The sequence below is a fragment of the Osmia lignaria genome, chromosome 8 (genome assembly GCF_051020975.1).
Source record: "Osmia lignaria lignaria isolate PbOS001 chromosome 8, iyOsmLign1, whole genome shotgun sequence".
NCBI classification, from domain to species: Eukaryota; Metazoa; Arthropoda; class Insecta; order Hymenoptera; family Megachilidae; genus Osmia; species Osmia lignaria.
Window position 1 is genome coordinate 15,709,962 of NC_135039.1, and position 16,456 is coordinate 15,726,417.

General features: G+C 39.4%; 2 protein-coding genes across 5 annotated transcripts; both read right to left on the reverse strand.

Annotated features, from left to right (window-relative positions):
- Positions 1–1,952: 1,952 nt before the first annotated feature.
- Positions 1,953–11,446, reverse strand: LOC117606582 (uncharacterized). 2 transcript variants are annotated; one of them, XM_034329231.2, is made up of 5 exons: positions 10,865–11,446; positions 7,700–7,787; positions 3,562–4,599; positions 2,879–3,212; positions 1,953–2,738 (listed from the first exon to the last, which is right to left on the reverse strand). In XM_034329231.2, exons 1-5 carry the CDS (start codon positions 11,335–11,337, stop codon positions 2,482–2,484), a joined length of 2,190 nt encoding a protein of 729 aa, XP_034185122.1. In that variant the 5' UTR covers positions 11,338–11,446; the 3' UTR covers positions 1,953–2,481. The 2 variants fall into 2 exon arrangements, with proteins under 2 accessions (XP_034185122.1, XP_034185121.1); XM_034329230.2 differs by having other exon boundaries at positions 3,532–4,599.
- Positions 11,447–11,795: 349 nt separating this feature from the next.
- Pmp70 (ATP binding cassette subfamily D member Pmp70) lies at positions 11,796–16,396 on the reverse strand. 3 transcript variants are annotated; one of them, XR_004581995.2, is made up of 13 exons: positions 15,733–15,993; positions 15,604–15,646; positions 15,347–15,534; positions 15,209–15,278; positions 14,962–15,059; positions 14,699–14,879; positions 14,422–14,634; positions 14,263–14,332; positions 13,701–14,176; positions 13,319–13,618; positions 13,083–13,244; positions 12,819–13,011; positions 11,796–12,515 (listed from the first exon to the last, which is right to left on the reverse strand). XR_004581995.2 is itself a non-coding variant. In XM_034329234.2 (13 exons), the coding sequence occupies exons 2-13, from the start codon at positions 15,846–15,848 to the stop codon at positions 12,934–12,936; spliced, it is 1,995 nt and encodes a 664-aa protein (XP_034185125.1). In that variant the 5' UTR covers positions 15,849–16,152; positions 16,256–16,396; the 3' UTR covers positions 11,796–12,933. The 3 variants fall into 3 exon arrangements, 2 of the variants coding, with proteins under 2 accessions (XP_034185125.1, XP_034185126.1); XM_034329234.2 differs by adding an exon at positions 16,256–16,396 and having other exon boundaries at positions 11,796–13,011; positions 15,733–16,152; XM_034329235.2 differs by adding an exon at positions 16,256–16,386 and having other exon boundaries at positions 11,796–13,011; positions 15,733–16,138.
- Positions 16,397–16,456: the final 60 nt, after the last annotated feature.

Here is a 16,456-nt window from a genome sequence, read left to right on the forward strand (position 1 = left end):
ATATAAAAGAATTACATTTACCAAGTATCTTGTAAAAGTCTTTTTATCATTAAACAGTAAAGAAATGATTATCCAAATAAGAATAATTTTCCACTAGAGAATATGTGCCACGATAGAACTGAAAAGAAATTTGTAGATTCCAATATAGATTTATATTAATAATACTTGTATTTGAAGAAAAAAAGGAAAATATGCAGTATAGCATTAGTAAAGTTGGCACATTATTATTTCCGATTAAAAAATATAGCAAAGCGCAGAATTTTATCTATAAATACTAATAAAAGAAAATTGCACAATCTTCATTTTGAATCGTTGCATTTGGAAAATCAAATTGCAAATAATACGCCTACTTAAGAGCATAATATTTGTGATAATTTGATTCACTAGAATAACAATAATCGTTTTTCTTTATAATAATGGTTGTATTGTCGCGAAGTCTGTGTTGCGTGTAACTACAACAATTTGTTAGTAATATAAACTATGATAGCATAATTTTTAAGCTTCGATAAGTTTCTACAATTTCACGTGATTCAAGACATAATTTAAAATAAACAATTTCAAAATTAATAACTTTTTAATCCAATTTCATACTTGTGTTTTTTCTTTTTTTCTTTTTTTAAGTTTCTTAAATCATATGTATATTCTTATAATCTAAAAATGAAACATATTTTCGAATTCGTCGTTTTAACTAAAATAATAATCAATAATGGTAGAACGAAACAATATCGGCGAATTTTACAGGTAATAAACAGTAATAACAATAATAACAAATACTCAACAGACGATGTCACATTTAAACAAGACTAAAGTTGGACTTTTGTTTTTTTTTCCTTAGCTTAGCAAGCAATCTTATTTATTTTGGTACTCGAGAGAATTCGATAATCATATGTTACAATATTGAGCCAGTTTGCAAAACTGTAGCAGTAGTAATGATAATAATAATAATAATAATAATAATAATAATAATAATATTTTTTTCTCCTAAGTAACCTAGCGCAATATACTATTAGATAATATTATATTATTTAGTACCTAGTAAAACTTAAATGAATTTTGGCATAGAAGCCATGCGATAGGATTATCTAGTTCTAACTATAGGACCATTTATCCACGTGCTTTGAGTTCTGTTTTTCTTCTTCTCAACAAAGACAACCGATGGTGATCCCGAAGAGCAACCAAGCTTACCATTCGATTCTAAGTTATAAATTCCAATCCGTTCCAATTTTTACATATACCAGAACTGATATGAAATTATTGACACCAAACTGATCAATCGATATCACACTACTGAATTATTTACATTAGTAGGCAAAGTGCAATTAATGCTAGTGTGTTAAGACATAATTCTTTTTTCACTGATAAAACTAAAGCGTTACAGTGAAAGCTTTCTTGATACACAAGTTTCCTAATCAGTGATATTGAGAAAATGCACTCTTCTTATATGCATTCAGTAACGTGATACAGATTAACCAGTCAAACAAATATAGTTACCACTCAGAAAACAAATCTTTCATTTTCTCGCAGCAGGCCTGCAATTTCTCGTAATGGTTACCATGAATAAACACTGTAACATTGCTTTTATATAACAGTCTTCCCTGCAATTCGCGACGTGTGAGTGTTTAAAATTCTACTCGTGTCTACTATTAATTGAGTATACGCCAATACCGACAAGATTGATAATCATCGATCAAAGTGACGGTCTTGTTTGTTCTAGTTTTTAAAAGGAGTCTTCGCTATTGACAACTCCTTTAGCGTACCATGCTTTCTTTTTCATGGGATTTCTCCGTCTGTTCATCGAATCTCCCTTGTACGTGATCAATAATATATTATAGGCGTACATACTGGTCACACTGATTCATTCGTCGAATTATTGTCAGCTATGATCAAGTCCTGAGTGATAGCCAAACATTGTTAATGCGATTCAATTACTTTTACAATTACAATTTTTGTCCCTATTAAATTCCCCATGCAACTTTCCAGTGAGACGTGCACATTTCCCATGAAACTTTCTATTATCGTACCTATTGATCGCACGTATTTATAATATTGCTAGAATTTTTCTTATCTCTTACTTTCGATCGAAAGGGTGTCGAAACGTTGAAAACAGTATCGGAGGTACACGTATCATAGGGCAATACTGTAAATTATGCGTATAGAATGTTGTGGCGCACAACTATAACATCGTACTTGGTTTTTTTAAACAGTCTCTGTATCAATGAAATTCATGTCGCGATAAATACTCCTCGATTTCCAATCTGACACGTTTCGCTCGGATGTAACAAAATGTGAAAACGAGATCCATTTTCTTATAGTACTTGGTACGTATCAAAGAAAATCTCGTAGTGAAAAGGTATATACGCGTAAAAAGCGATCGAGTTTATCCGTATCTTTGAATAAATCAGTGCGCTAGTTGAAAAATTCATTGCATGTATCATACAAGGCGATACTACTTAGGGTTACCATTCAACAGATAACACGCGTTTAAGCTACAACCGGTTCCGGACTACACGGTTGTAGTTCTGGTTCGTTTTGTGGTTCCGTTGCATTGGCGGTAGCAGTGCTGGATGTATTTGGATCGTGATTAGGATCAGGATCCGGCGTGACCGCAGCCCATTGCGTGGTGTACGGAGCTGCCCTCGCTTGTTTTCTGGCTTTTCTCTTGGCGCGTCGTTGTTCCATCACCAAACGTAGCCGTCTCATCTTTCCCTTTGTTGCTTCATTTTCCTTCGACAGTTCCTCTATTTCATAGAATACAATGGAGTACTTTGAATGAAATGTCACGTTAATAATTGGATAGAGGATAAGTTTTTAAAAGAAAATCCTTGAAATCTAAGTGAATAACATTGCGAGTTCATTTTAATACTGTAAGATTCAATACCACTAGAGTATCCAGGTGTTGGGGAATCGTGACAACCGATGGACGTTGATGTACCATTAACAGTTGTCGTTCCACTGGAGGATGGAGACGCTGAAGATTGCTGACGGCCACTAGAATGCCTATGATGATGCCTGTAATGACCTGCGGTGGCTGATGGCGTGGCACACAGCAGGTCGTTCAGAATGTGAATAATGGTACTTATGTCTCGCTTAGGACGTCCGTGTCTATCTTGAAGAGCTGGGTTCAGGGTTCCACTGAACGTACCAGAGTACACACCCTTTCCATGGTGGTGCATACTCTCTATTATTGCACCTTGTCTACGTCTTGCGTTTTCCTAAATTCAAAGAATAAATATAATTAATTATTTGTCTAGCGATTTAAATACAAACGACGTACAACTTTACTATAAACATGCACTCGATTATAGAAATAACATACATTTACTAAATGAAATGAACAAAAGAAGACATTACTTAAGGGCCTAAGAGCATCCATAGTTATCTTACAATATACATTATCTGTAAGAAGAATGACAAGAAGTTAAGAACATTTGAATTTCAAATTCTCTTGGGACCTTAAAACGTAGACGCCGGTTTAAAATATATAATAAATAGTGGTACACAGGGGGAACTGGCATCGGTAATAATGTATACCTCTGCGAGGTCGACCCGCGAGGTGAGTACCTCAGAGGAGAGCTGCTTTAGTTTCTGCGTCAAATTACGGGAAGCTTCCACCAACGCTCTGGTGTCGAGGGTCGCTGTTTTCGAGTTTTGCTCGGCCAACGAGGAGGCAGGACTCTGTACACTGGAATCACCGTCCACGGCGGTACTCCTCGTAGAGTCTGCGCCACTCATGGACTGTTGACTATGGTGGTGAGCGGTGCAGAGCTTTTTCCTTGGCGGAGTAACGTCGTAGGGCATCGATGATTCCATGCAGCCATGACCAGTTGAGGTAGATTGTTGCAGATGGTCGACAGAGGTGGATGACTGGGTGGTATTGGGCGAGGTCGTGGACTTGTTTCTTGAATGATGATGATGGTGGTGATGGTGATGATGATGATGGTGACTATGATGATAAAGAAGGTGATGATGATAAAGAAGGCAAGATTGACACGCGCTGGAATTGGTGGTGTTGGGCGGCGACGAAGAGCCATGGTTACTGGTGGTGCGCGTTGATTGCGACTGATTAGCGCAGAAGGACGAATGCGGCGGACTGGTCGACGAGTAAGAAGACGTGGAGGACACAGATGGGGCGGTAGTTGCGCGACTGGAACAAACAGGGCTGGTCGTGGTGGTGGCTGTCGAAAGATTGGTACTGCAGTTAGTACGGGCTGCGTGCAACGCTTCTGCCAAACGTATCAAAGGGGAGAATCGCGAAGCTGCTGTGCCGTTCTGTAATTTAGTCGAGGAGCTGCTGCTGGTCGAGCGTGCGGCCAAAACGGTGGATCGTCTGCTCTGCAGAGAGGTCGAAACGTGGCTGGTGGATAAATTAGATCCGTTCGGGCTATTTCCACCGATGGTCAATCCGGTTGTACTGCTGGTCGCCTGATTGGTGGTTGGCGAAGGTGGCGTCACAGTGGACAGTTGCAATTGTATCAGCATCATGTGATCTCCGAGGCGCATGGTGAGATTCAATGGAGCCTTGCCAGACAAAAAGTCGTTCACCTGAGAATCATTTAGGCTCTCCAGCGCTTGCATCACACTCTGCTCGGGTCGTTGTGCCTGAAAATATTAATGCCAATTAGAGCTAATGACATATCAAATGTAACTTTACGACAGATGATACAATGTAACCACGTGTTTTTTCGCTAAACGCCGTTTAAATACTTTTACAGGATAAGAGACAATGATTTGGAGACCCAAGATGAAGCCGTACAGGGAGGAATGCTCGATTAACCATCAACAACTCGGTCAATTTTATCATTCTTGTTAAGAACAAAATAAAACCGCCTATTCTTTACAACAATAAGAAATTGTAGTACAAAGAACCTAGGGGAGACTATGGATTCTAAATCCTCGAAGAATATTAAAAAAGTAATACATCGTTACGCGTTGTTACACCATTCGATCTACTGAAAAATCTCAGGAAAATTCAGAAGGTTCTTTTTTTCTTTCCTTATGATCCTTAGAGATTCAGAATATTAATAAAGATGCTCCTTTCTTCCGGATAGCTTATTCATCCAACGAGTCAAGATGAGGTTGAATCGATGAGTCTACATACGAGGAAAGATGGAAACGCGAGAAGACCTGCAGAAGAGAGGAAACCTCGCGGAACCGCGGCTCAGACCCTTGACGGCACAGCTAGGTATCCCTCGGTACACCTAACAGACTTCCTTTCACTGACGGTCATCATATATTCGGTAATTCGATTTGTGTGCGTTCGTTTTGCGGGGAATCTGGGCTTCGATGAATGGACCTACGTCGCCGTCTTAACCATATAATGCTTCCTTACGCTCTTTTAAAATTATTATTTCCTTTTCATCGACCAAAGGACCTACGTTCGGGTAACTATATACAATCCCCTCTAACAGGATTCTAATTATCTCTGCTTAGATTATTATTTCTACCCTCGGGCATCGTTGGTTTAACTGAGAAGATAAGAAAAATGCAGCTAGGATAGAATTGTATCTTCAAGTTTCTCGTTGCAAGGAGCAAGGTGTCAGCAGAAATTCGAGAACCCCTGGCGACGTGTACAAAGCGGTGCGAGTTCTGTGACGACCGTCGAAGAAGCGGATGGCGCCACGCTCCAAGTGCAACCTGCTATCAGCCAGAAACGTACACCATGAATCGTAAATACCACACGTCTGTCTTCCCCCTCTGAACAGACCGTTTCCCACTCTTTGTCGTGTGTCGCTAGGACACGCCTGGCCCGGTGGTGGCTCGTACAGCGGAATAAGGAAAAGTACACTCGGAGAAAAGAACCTCCGCTCCGCTACAGACTCGCATGTACGGATCTACGAACCACGTGTCGACTGGGAATACTGGTAAAGATGCTAACCAGCGCATAAACGACGAATTACATTCGTGCAAACCAGTAAGGGTTCCCGTCATTCAATCGTCCTAATCGCAACTAATCACTCTGGGACTGTCTGAAATAAAAAAAGGCTCACCGATAGAAGAGTGTAGAAAAGAGATTCATAGAAAAATGTTCCCAAGGATTGAAATACCTTCTTCTCTGAGTCTCCAGTGAAAATTCTTTGATCGTTTCAAAACGCCTATGCGTCACCTTTCAATGTGCGCTTTGAACGATTACTCTCACTTTGCACAACTTTCCAAAAGCTATGTTCAGAATTTCTCTGCCACGTTATTACCAGTACAACTGGGTTTAACCATTTGTCTAATCAAAAAGCTGTGTTACAAACGAAGGAAAATGCGTGGCTCGTCCCTTCTGTATCTTCAATGGAAGTAACCGTTGTCTCAGCACCGACGTCGTCACATTCTTACACGGTTTTCATTATTAAAAAAGCTGGCGGGGGTTTCGGTGCCTTGTTCGATGTAACGATTAGTCGCCTCGCTTAGCAACGTCTGCAACAATTAATTGAGCCAGCTGCAGAAACAATATATCAAAGCACCGCATTTCGTGCCATCCAATTATCGTTTAATGCCATTTTTGGACGCGTACCGTTTCCGGTGATAATGCGAAAGCGCTAAGTAAGTACCAGTGCAGAATTTCCATAAGCGATCGATAGAAGTTCAAGAGATGCTTTCGAGTCAATCCCAGTTCTCTATCAAACTTTCAACCTATTAACTGACTTAATGTACATCCCAGGAGCAACTTGGCTATACCAAGCTACCCATATAATAGATTTTCAGAAGAAAAATGTTCTAATAACAGCAGCACGTGTATAGGAATAAGAGTCAAGAACCTTACTACGTTTTTATGAATGAAACAAAGAAAAACAAACATAGTATATTTTTAATTTTTCTTTCTTTCATTCTTTCATTTAAAGTCCACGAATAAGGTAAAACGCGCGACGATCGGAAGGCGCATTTCTTGGCGAAAGAAAATCGAATCAGGCTGGCCAACTATGTCATGCAAAACCGGCGTAGGTCTCGCCCCGTTTCTTCGTAACCACCCACGAAAGAATGGGGCGTATATAGCCGGTATAGCGGTGATTGTGGCCGGAGCGAAGCTACGTATACCTACTACACACGAGCGCGCACTTTAAAATTGACTGCGGGTGACCGAGAGACTCGAGCGGGCGGTCCCCTTGACAGCCATGCGAACGAGTCTCGGTCGCGATAAGGACCCGTGCTGCGCTGTTGCCAGCACCTCTCGGATACGGGGCTACACTCTATTTCAACCGGGAGAACCCGTCTATATCCTTTGTACGCGTGTACACCGGGTCCTAGGATCAGAAGCTTCTCCTTTTTCTTTATCGATTCGAATCATCCTTATAATTTCTTATACTTTTCCTCCATTCAGAACGCAGTTAAGATACAGTTAGAACACATCAAGATTAGGAACTGAAACAAAATGAAGAAAAGGAAGTTAGAGATTTAGGAGCATAGTTGAAAGGTTGTAGGACACTTGTTAGATGGCATGGGAACGGTGGAAAAATGTGGCACAATAGCAGAGGAAAATAAAGCACCGACGATACGGTGACCGAGAAACTAAGTGACCCGATGATACACGAATAGCAGAGCTAACGGCGTTTGTCTGGATCTTTGTGCACGTTTTCTGCCTCTCTTATAAGAACTCCGGTTTCACAGATCCTTTGCTGGTCGACGAGTAGAGAACAGTTTAGAATCCGGCTTCAACTCATCGCTAATTCCTTGATAAACACTATTATAGATATTGTCAGGGAAAAATATGACTTACCAGAAGGCCGGTTTCGACGCTCGGTAGTAACGTAAGTCGACTGCCATCTTGTAAACGATTTTCCTCGAGCGTTCCTTCGCGTAATTGCCTGGAACAGAAATTTTTAAGGTGTTAAAACTATGGTACAAGTAATTTCGAGCTGACACGATGCGTGGCTTCGTTACAAGAAATTTCTATTTCTTTGTTTACAAGGTTATCGATAATCCTTCGAATTGCTGTCTATTTTTAACTATTCTCTGTCTATGAACGTGCGATCAATTGCGACAATATTCTTAGAATTTCTAACGTCGTTACGTAAATTACAGCGTAAGAAGGCTTGACACTTAGAAAATCTCGACGACGTTAGTCATCGCGATCACGCTGAAAGTAGAAGAAGAAAAAGATAAGAGAAAAGCGCAATGCGCGTGATAAGACAATAGCGATATTGACTTAGATTATCACGGAAGTTATCGTACAACTTCCTCTTCGAAACAATGAATTTCGAAATGTTTCTACAAGCGATTTGATTCAATTCATTAATTACTGCTCAAATCTATCAGCTAGATTCACAATACCTTTTTTTTTTTTTTCAAATATTGCACAACAACCTGTTAAAAGTACGCGTGCGTTAACCAGTCACCGAGCCAATTGCAAAATACAAACATTCCTTCCTCGGCATTCGTACATTCAATTTCGGTTGTTTGACGAAAGTGTACCGTCTTGTAAATATATTTTCAAGCTCTAGGAACGAACGGGTTAAACAGTAGCTCATTGATCATCATTAGGAACGGAAGTGCGAGGGTGGCGGATCTTGCAGGCTTTTACTTGCGACCCTGGCGCCACTTGCGTGGACTCAAACGAACTTAACGGTTTTTGTGAAGATCCTGGTACGCTGACCTTTAAGCCTGTCCATGATAAACACGCACAAGTTAGAAAAAAAAAAAAAAAAAAAAAAAAGAATCCTTTAAATGAATTTAAAAAATAATTGAAACTACGTATACCATTTGTTGAACGAGAAACCGTGCAATTGTTAGGTCAAAGACGCAGATTCGTGGCTCGTCTTCCAGGAATCTTATCGTTTTTGGATAAGTCGAAGGAAACGCAAACTGTTTGTTTGAGACTGGATAAAGAGGCGACTCCGTTTCGCAAAGGCGATAAATTACAAAAGAGCCAGTCACAAAAGGTAGACCGTGCGATAGAGATAGAGAATGGATCCAACAATGCGTCGAGCCTACAATGAAGTAAATATATAAAGTCGGGATATATAACACAGAATACATTGTTGTTACCAATACCATAAATATTATTTTCCCCTTGCTATCGTTTCTTGGAGATTAAGCAGCTACGCTATTCATACAAAAGGAATCCGTATTGTTTCCTTCCCAGAGAGTTCATCTGTTATTGAGCGTTTCTAATGACAAACATATGTATGTATAATAAAGCCATTTAAATTTAGATGAGTCAATTACAATGAATATGGTACAATGTAACCTTTATCTTTTCCGATAAATTGATCACGTGAAAAGGTTCGATACGTCTTCGATGGACGACCCTCAACGTTCCAACGAAAAAGTTCAGTCCTTGTGCCTGTACAAGGATGACTAACTGGTATAAGACTCACGATGACACACACGCTTAATAGTGGTAAAAAACGATTAAGGTAAAGCTGTGTTACAGTTCAAGACTTGTTTTTTCACCAGTTATGGAGGATCTAACCTCTTTAGACGAATCGTTCGAGATTACTTTCTGAAAAAATAATATTACAAATTAAAGTGGTCGTCGGTCCACGATTATGCATTTAAGGCTGATACGCATGCGCGTAAGGAGCCGTGAAATGAAACAGAGAAAGAGACAAACAGGGCGCGCATCAACGGTTCCCCGTATGCACGTGTTGCTTACATTGACGCGCTAACGCGAGCACACACGTATTAAATGCGTGGAGAGAAACTGGCGTGTGTTACCTCCGTTGAAACTGGCCCAGCAAGCATCAGCGAACACGTAGCGATAGGTATTCGTTTCCAACCGCTTCTCAAATTCAACACGTTTAGCATTTAAGTATTTTCTGCGGCACGTGATATCGCGGAATTTCACTATTATAATTAGCGGCACAGAAAAAGAGTTTTCAATTTCTTGATTAATACTATTCTCGAGATTCAAGAGCGTCGCGTCCCCTCGAACTGACGTTGCTTCGATATCGCTATCGATGATTCGATAGTATCGTTAGACATCGATAAGTTATCGATAATTAGCGGCACATGAGATTCAAGAGCGTCGCGTCCCCTCGAACTGACGTTCCTTCGATATCGCTATCGATGATTCGATAGTATCGTTAGACATCGATAAGTTATCGATAATCAATAGGAGCGCCTCTTTCGAACTCAGCTGTTCACTGTAAATCGTAAATTCAGTACAATTTACAAATTAACGTCGTTATTGTTGAATAAAGGCAACCGAACGCTACTCGAGACAAAAGAAAAGACGGCGAAGCAACAAAGAGAAGATAAAGAGAAAGAAAAAAAATTTGTCGATGCGTTGCGTACGGGAATAGCCAGCCCCGTCGTCGTCTTTTCTGTCCAACTGTTTCTCTTTCTTCTTCTACCTCTCACTGCAGAGGGCTGTCACCGTTCCACTTTACGAGGACGCGATTCCGGAGATATTCTACCTACTACACCACCTCCACCACCTCCTACTCCCAAGTCTATGGTATGCCAACCTTCCTCTCCACCATGTTTCTCTCGCGTGCTCGCAGGAAAGAGGAGGATCGGTCCGTGCGGCGGCCCCCACGACGCCTACAAATATTATGCCCACTCTCTCTTTTTCTTTCATCGCGTCGATGCTGTTTTCGTTCTTCGTTCTTTCTCTTGCACCTCTCGAACTACATACACCGTACTACACAGGAACGCAACGATCATCCTCCACACGTTCACCTACCAGTCTTTCTTTTCCTTTCTTTTTATTCTTTTTTTCTTTTTTTTTTTTTTCGTACGAGGGAAGCGCAGGGCGAGGTCTACGCCTAATTCCTCCCTGCGACTGGTTCGTGAGAAAAAGCTAACGAAAAGATCGACCCTACGACGTGCTATCGATTTATCGAATGCCGAGGAGCATAAATATAACACGAACGTTTCTTCGCCCACGAAGAGGTGATATTTTTTTTTTTTACCGTATGTATGCATATTATATACTAACCTTTCACGTTGTAATAAACAAATCCGTTCCTTGGCGACCTTCAACCTCTTCGAGATGATTTTCTTGAGATTCTCAACGGTGTCGGTGCGATCGACGGTAAGGTCAAATTGTCCACCGGTGGTCGGCGTGATGCTAATGGTAATTTCATCAGGTTCGAGGACGGTAGCAGGAACGCAGCCACACCCCGGTTGCGGTTGCGGTGGCGGCGGCGGTGACAACGAAGAGGACAACGATGACGACGAAGACGGCGAGGTCGTAGGGAGCGGAGAAGCTGAACCGGCTCTTATCGAATCCTGACCGCGATATTCCCTCGTTGTTGACTGGTCAGGCTGCGTAATGGAATACGTGGAATTGATCGAATTCGATGATACAGAGGTGACGGTGTCGTCGGTGCCTCGTTCCGTCTTTGATCCTTCCTCATTTTCACTTCCCATTGCCGTCACATCCGACGGCGGACTTGTGCTACCGTCCATTCTGCCACAGCAACTACCGACACCACCGGAACCGTGTCGCCAACTTCGCACACGTAGTTTCTTCCAGCTCACGTCTCCGCGTCGCGTACAACTATATACATGCACCCGCACCTGCACCTGTGCTCCCGGCGTCCTAGCTGTCCGAGACGCACTCGTCCGCGTTGCACGACCGCAGTGTCGTCGAAGGTCCGACCACGGTGCCTTCGGGAACGCGCACGCCACGAGGAACGACTTAGGGAAGTACAAACGGGAGGAGAAAGAGCAGAATAAAGAAACGACCCGATCGGTAGATAGCTCGAGATAGGTAGCTATAAAACAGAGAGAGAGAGAGGTGAAGATAAATTGGAGAGAAAGGATAATTACTTGGATACGATGTTGTGCGATTTACCAGATCCTTATGCACACGTATGAACACTGCCGTTTCGTTTCACGAAAATATCCAGTTACGGATTACGTAGTTCTTTTGCACTGCCACTACGTTTCTTTTTTTTTTTCCCACTCTGACACACAATGATTTCTTTCTTTTTCCTCTCTCGATATAACTTTGCTTTATTCTTATCTTTTTCACGCACACACACTCACCACCAGCCGTCCCTCAGCCACTCGTACCTGCTCCGTACCCCTACCGCCAGCGACTAGCAACTGAATAGCCAAAAGCCCGGACTTCTGCCAGGTTCCCAGACCCGGCCGAGCTTCTCCGACCTGATCAACGGTTAACCAATATGGCGGCTCGAACTTGAACCAGCGCCACATACTCGAACTATGCGCGCGTTTTTTAACGAAGAATAGCCTTTTAGCAAATAATAATTCTATTATCTTCTATGCATATGGTACAAATAACTTGTTTAATCATCATAGACTTTATTACACATTCTTTATTGTCCAGCAATCCAATATATATATATATATATATATATACTCCGCAATTCTTATACAATGTGATCTACACATAACAAATAATAATTATATTATTCAAATAAAGAATCATTTTAAAAACTGTAACCCCTTTTTTGTTAAATTTTGTAATGTGTAATATGTTTACCATTCATGGATGGTAGAAATGGTATTGGAATCTTGGAAAATCGTTAAGTATCAAAAATATGTTACTTGTACGATAGATAAATCTTAAATCAAAGAGAAAGAAAATTGTCATTACAGCTTTTCTCCTTTTGACAGTACTGGAAAAATATATATTAATATATTAACATTTTTAATATATCCGTAAAATAGGCCAAGTAGATTAAGGCCTGCTGCAGTGTACACTAGCGTTTTTTTTACGTTATTTTTCATATTTTATAAAAAAAACATCAATATAAAAATATACAATCATGTACACAATTCTTGTAAATCTATGCATTGTTTAACACTCAATACATATGATACATATACAGGATGAGTCAGCTGACTGGAACCACCTTGAATTACTTGCAATTTAAATACACTTTACAAATAATTTAGGGTAGTCAAATTAAGTAACTCACCATGTATAATGCTGTACACTGCGGATGTACATTTAAATTACTTGAATTATCGAAACGTAACGTCGGCGTCCCTTGCATTTTGGCAAGTATTATTCGATGCAAGGGACACGAACATTCACGATCCAAATTCTTCGGTATCTGACTCGATAGGTTTGAATTCGTAATTTCCTCTTCCATCCATTTGTAAGTAATACTAGAAATAAATACGTGTATCAGGGATTTCATAACTATCACCTCGGATACAAGATACAAATTGATTAATACCTCGTGATGTTTCCAAAGCGATCGTCGATGCGAGACTGTGAACAATGTAATATTTGCTTGTCTGCAATACGAATACATAGAATCTTCAACGTCCATGCTAACAGCACTTGTGCATTCATCGAGAATCGCAAACTGTGGCTTGTGATAGAAAAGTCGAGCCATCTAAAGAAAACAACGTCTACGTTCGATTAAATTTATAGAAAATATATGAAACATAGATTTTTATAACGAATTACCGCTATGCGTTGCTTTTCGCCACCCGACAGAACATCCATCCAGTCAGCCACCACGTCCCAACCTTGTCCTTCGCTGGATGTGAAATTTTCTCTTTCCAACAAATGACTCAACTGTACGAGATTTAACAATTTCTTCAGGTCCTCGTCCGTCATTTGTCCACGTCTCATCATTTCTTGCTTCGTATGGGGATAAATTACTTGATCCCTCAGAGTACCTAACGTCATGTAAGGACGTTGCGGTATGTAAAAGAGCTTTCCACGAGGAGGTTTCGTAACTGTTCCACTCCAAACTGGCCATAACTGTTTCGATAATTTGACAAGGTCAGAAATTTAAATTTAGATATAGATTATACAAATTAATACAGTAAAGATGTTAATTTACTTCTCCAAGAATTCTGAAGAGAGAACTTTTTCCACAACCGTTTGGCCCACACACCAGTACATTTATTCCAGATTTCACTTCAAACGATAGTTCTCTGACAAGAATATCTCCGTTAGGAGTAATCAAAGGTACACAATCGAATCGTATAACGTTATCTTTGGTAACTATTTTCCCTGCCCCGGGACTTCCAATAGGTTCGTCTTTGAAATCGGATATCATAGTCCTTTCGTATTTTCCTGCGTTTAGATCGTCAAGAACTTCTTTTATTTCAGTGACTCTGGCCGTGTATCCTGCTAGTTTGGTCAATTCTCTTCCAGCTAGAACTAATCTGCCTATCGCTTCCGCTAGTTTTACCAACATTCTACCATATGTATAATAATTCTTAAATCGATGATCCGCCGTTCCTGAGAGGACAGGATGATTTTTTTGGAAAAATGGTATGCTAACTGCATAGAAACCAACTATCGTTGCCACGTCTAAAAAAAAAGAAACATGATGAAACTAATAGTTATCATCGCTATAAATAAGTATTTATATACATATTAATAAACTTTTATCTTACATTTGCCAACGAAATTATCTATTATTCCTATTAGTGTTTTGAATTCTAAACACTTGCGGAGATGTGTCACCTACGATAAATATTTTATTACAGTACAAGTTCAAATTTTCCTAGATCAATTGATTAATTACTTAATTAAAGTATTTGAAAAAAACTTACGAGTTTATGAAAACTAGTCAATAAGGTTAATTTTTCTCTATTGTTTCCTTGATAAAATGCAATCTCCTCGGAATTTGTAATTAAACGTGAATTGATGTGACGATATTCACCTTCGAGCCGTTGTTCTTTTACCGTCATTTGCCCGATAGGTCTACGCAAATGAGTTAATATCGTTCCGGCAAATACAAGATAAGAAAGCATAATTAGCGGCGTCTGTAAAATACACAATACACATTACTGCTAATTTAAATTATTAGGAATATTCAAATTAACGCACCTGACCGCCAAGGTTAGTTGTTAGCCTATACACATAAATAACGATATCTAACAAAGGTTTTGCAACATTGCTATAGAGGTCTGTGCAACTTTCACAAAATTTATCAACATCCGTAGTTAAAAGTTGATCTGGATTTGCTATACGACTGTCTAAGTTGCTCATTTTGTAATATGTAAATCCTCTGAAAAAAAAAAAAAAATGACAAACAAAATTAACTCATCTTAATCAGTTTTGATAATCGATAAATAATGTACTTTGCTTACTTGAGATATTGATCCATCAAGTTTCGTGTGATATTTGTACGTAACCTCAACTTCATTTCGAATATACCATATTTCAGTACGTTGTTCACAATAGATATCTAAATAAATATAATCATGGAAGATCATATCAATAATTTCTTCCAATTCGTAAGAAAATAAAGCTGCTTGGCAGCCTGAATGAAAAGATTTTATTAGCAGCCTATGAAAGCAACTTCTATCTAATTTCATATCAAATGTATACACTCACCAAAGGCAGTAGAGTTAAGAACTTAAACAATCTTCTTTTGAATATAGATACATCCATGTTGACGATTGACCTGCAATGAATTAAACATTTTATGCAATCGATACAATCCTATTACATATGATAAAAAGTGATACGTACGATTCAATCAGGGTACCTATATTTATCATCCAAAGATCACAAATGGATCTTGCGACAAGCGAAGCAGCGATAACGAGAACAAATCCAAATTCAGTAGACGCAACTGAAGGTATACCAATTTTAAGCAATTTACGTAATTGTCGGAAAAATCTTGCATTTACATAAGCCTTTGGATTTTTTGGTTTTTCCTGTAAAATAATCTCATTGTAACATCAAGTATATTAATTCATCTGGTTATCAAAATCTTATTTTATTACCTCTTTAATAACATACTGAATGTCATTGGCAGGCCACACATTTCTATGGAATAAATAAATAGATGTTTTAAAGCAGCTTTAATCACAAGAATGACTATGAATGTGTACGCATGTGTTCGTGTAGTTTACCTGCATTTTTGTACTTGCTTCTTGCCTCTTTTTTTAAGAATCCATATTAAAGCAGCTAATGCACAGGCACCAGCCACCGTACGTCTGGATGCAAATTTACTAAGGGATGGTGCCATTCTTTCTGTTGCACGAGAACGATAAAAAATTTAACTACTTTTTACGAGGCGTTCTCTTCTGCGTTCACTTTAGATATAAAGCACATAAAGGTGGAACAGGTAGTGGGGCAAGTCCACCATTCGATGAATCAGCTACATCGATAATACAGCCAGTCCCACCACTCTTGGTAGCACCTATATACTTTAACCTCGTCGGTGTGTTTATTGTTGTATCATTATCTTTACGTGGACAGACGTCTGCGTAGCCGATTGCCGATCAAAGTACAAAAACCTGACTTTGTTTACATGACCTTGTATCGATAAACTATTGATTATTTTTGAAAATAATAAAGCGTGTATAATATACATCTACTCCTTGTAAACTACTATCATCGATTCAGAAATTTACTGATTATAATTTAACTTACATGACTTTAACTTTCATTCCTGAACCTTGATATCTTCATTTTAATTTTACATTATTACTTAACATAACAAGTTTCTGTTTATACGACGCATACCAATAAGTTCATAATTACACATTTTCTGCTCATTAATATTGTATATTGATATTTCTTATTAAATTCATATATCTTTAAATAATTTTGTGTGAAATAGATTTGTGCATG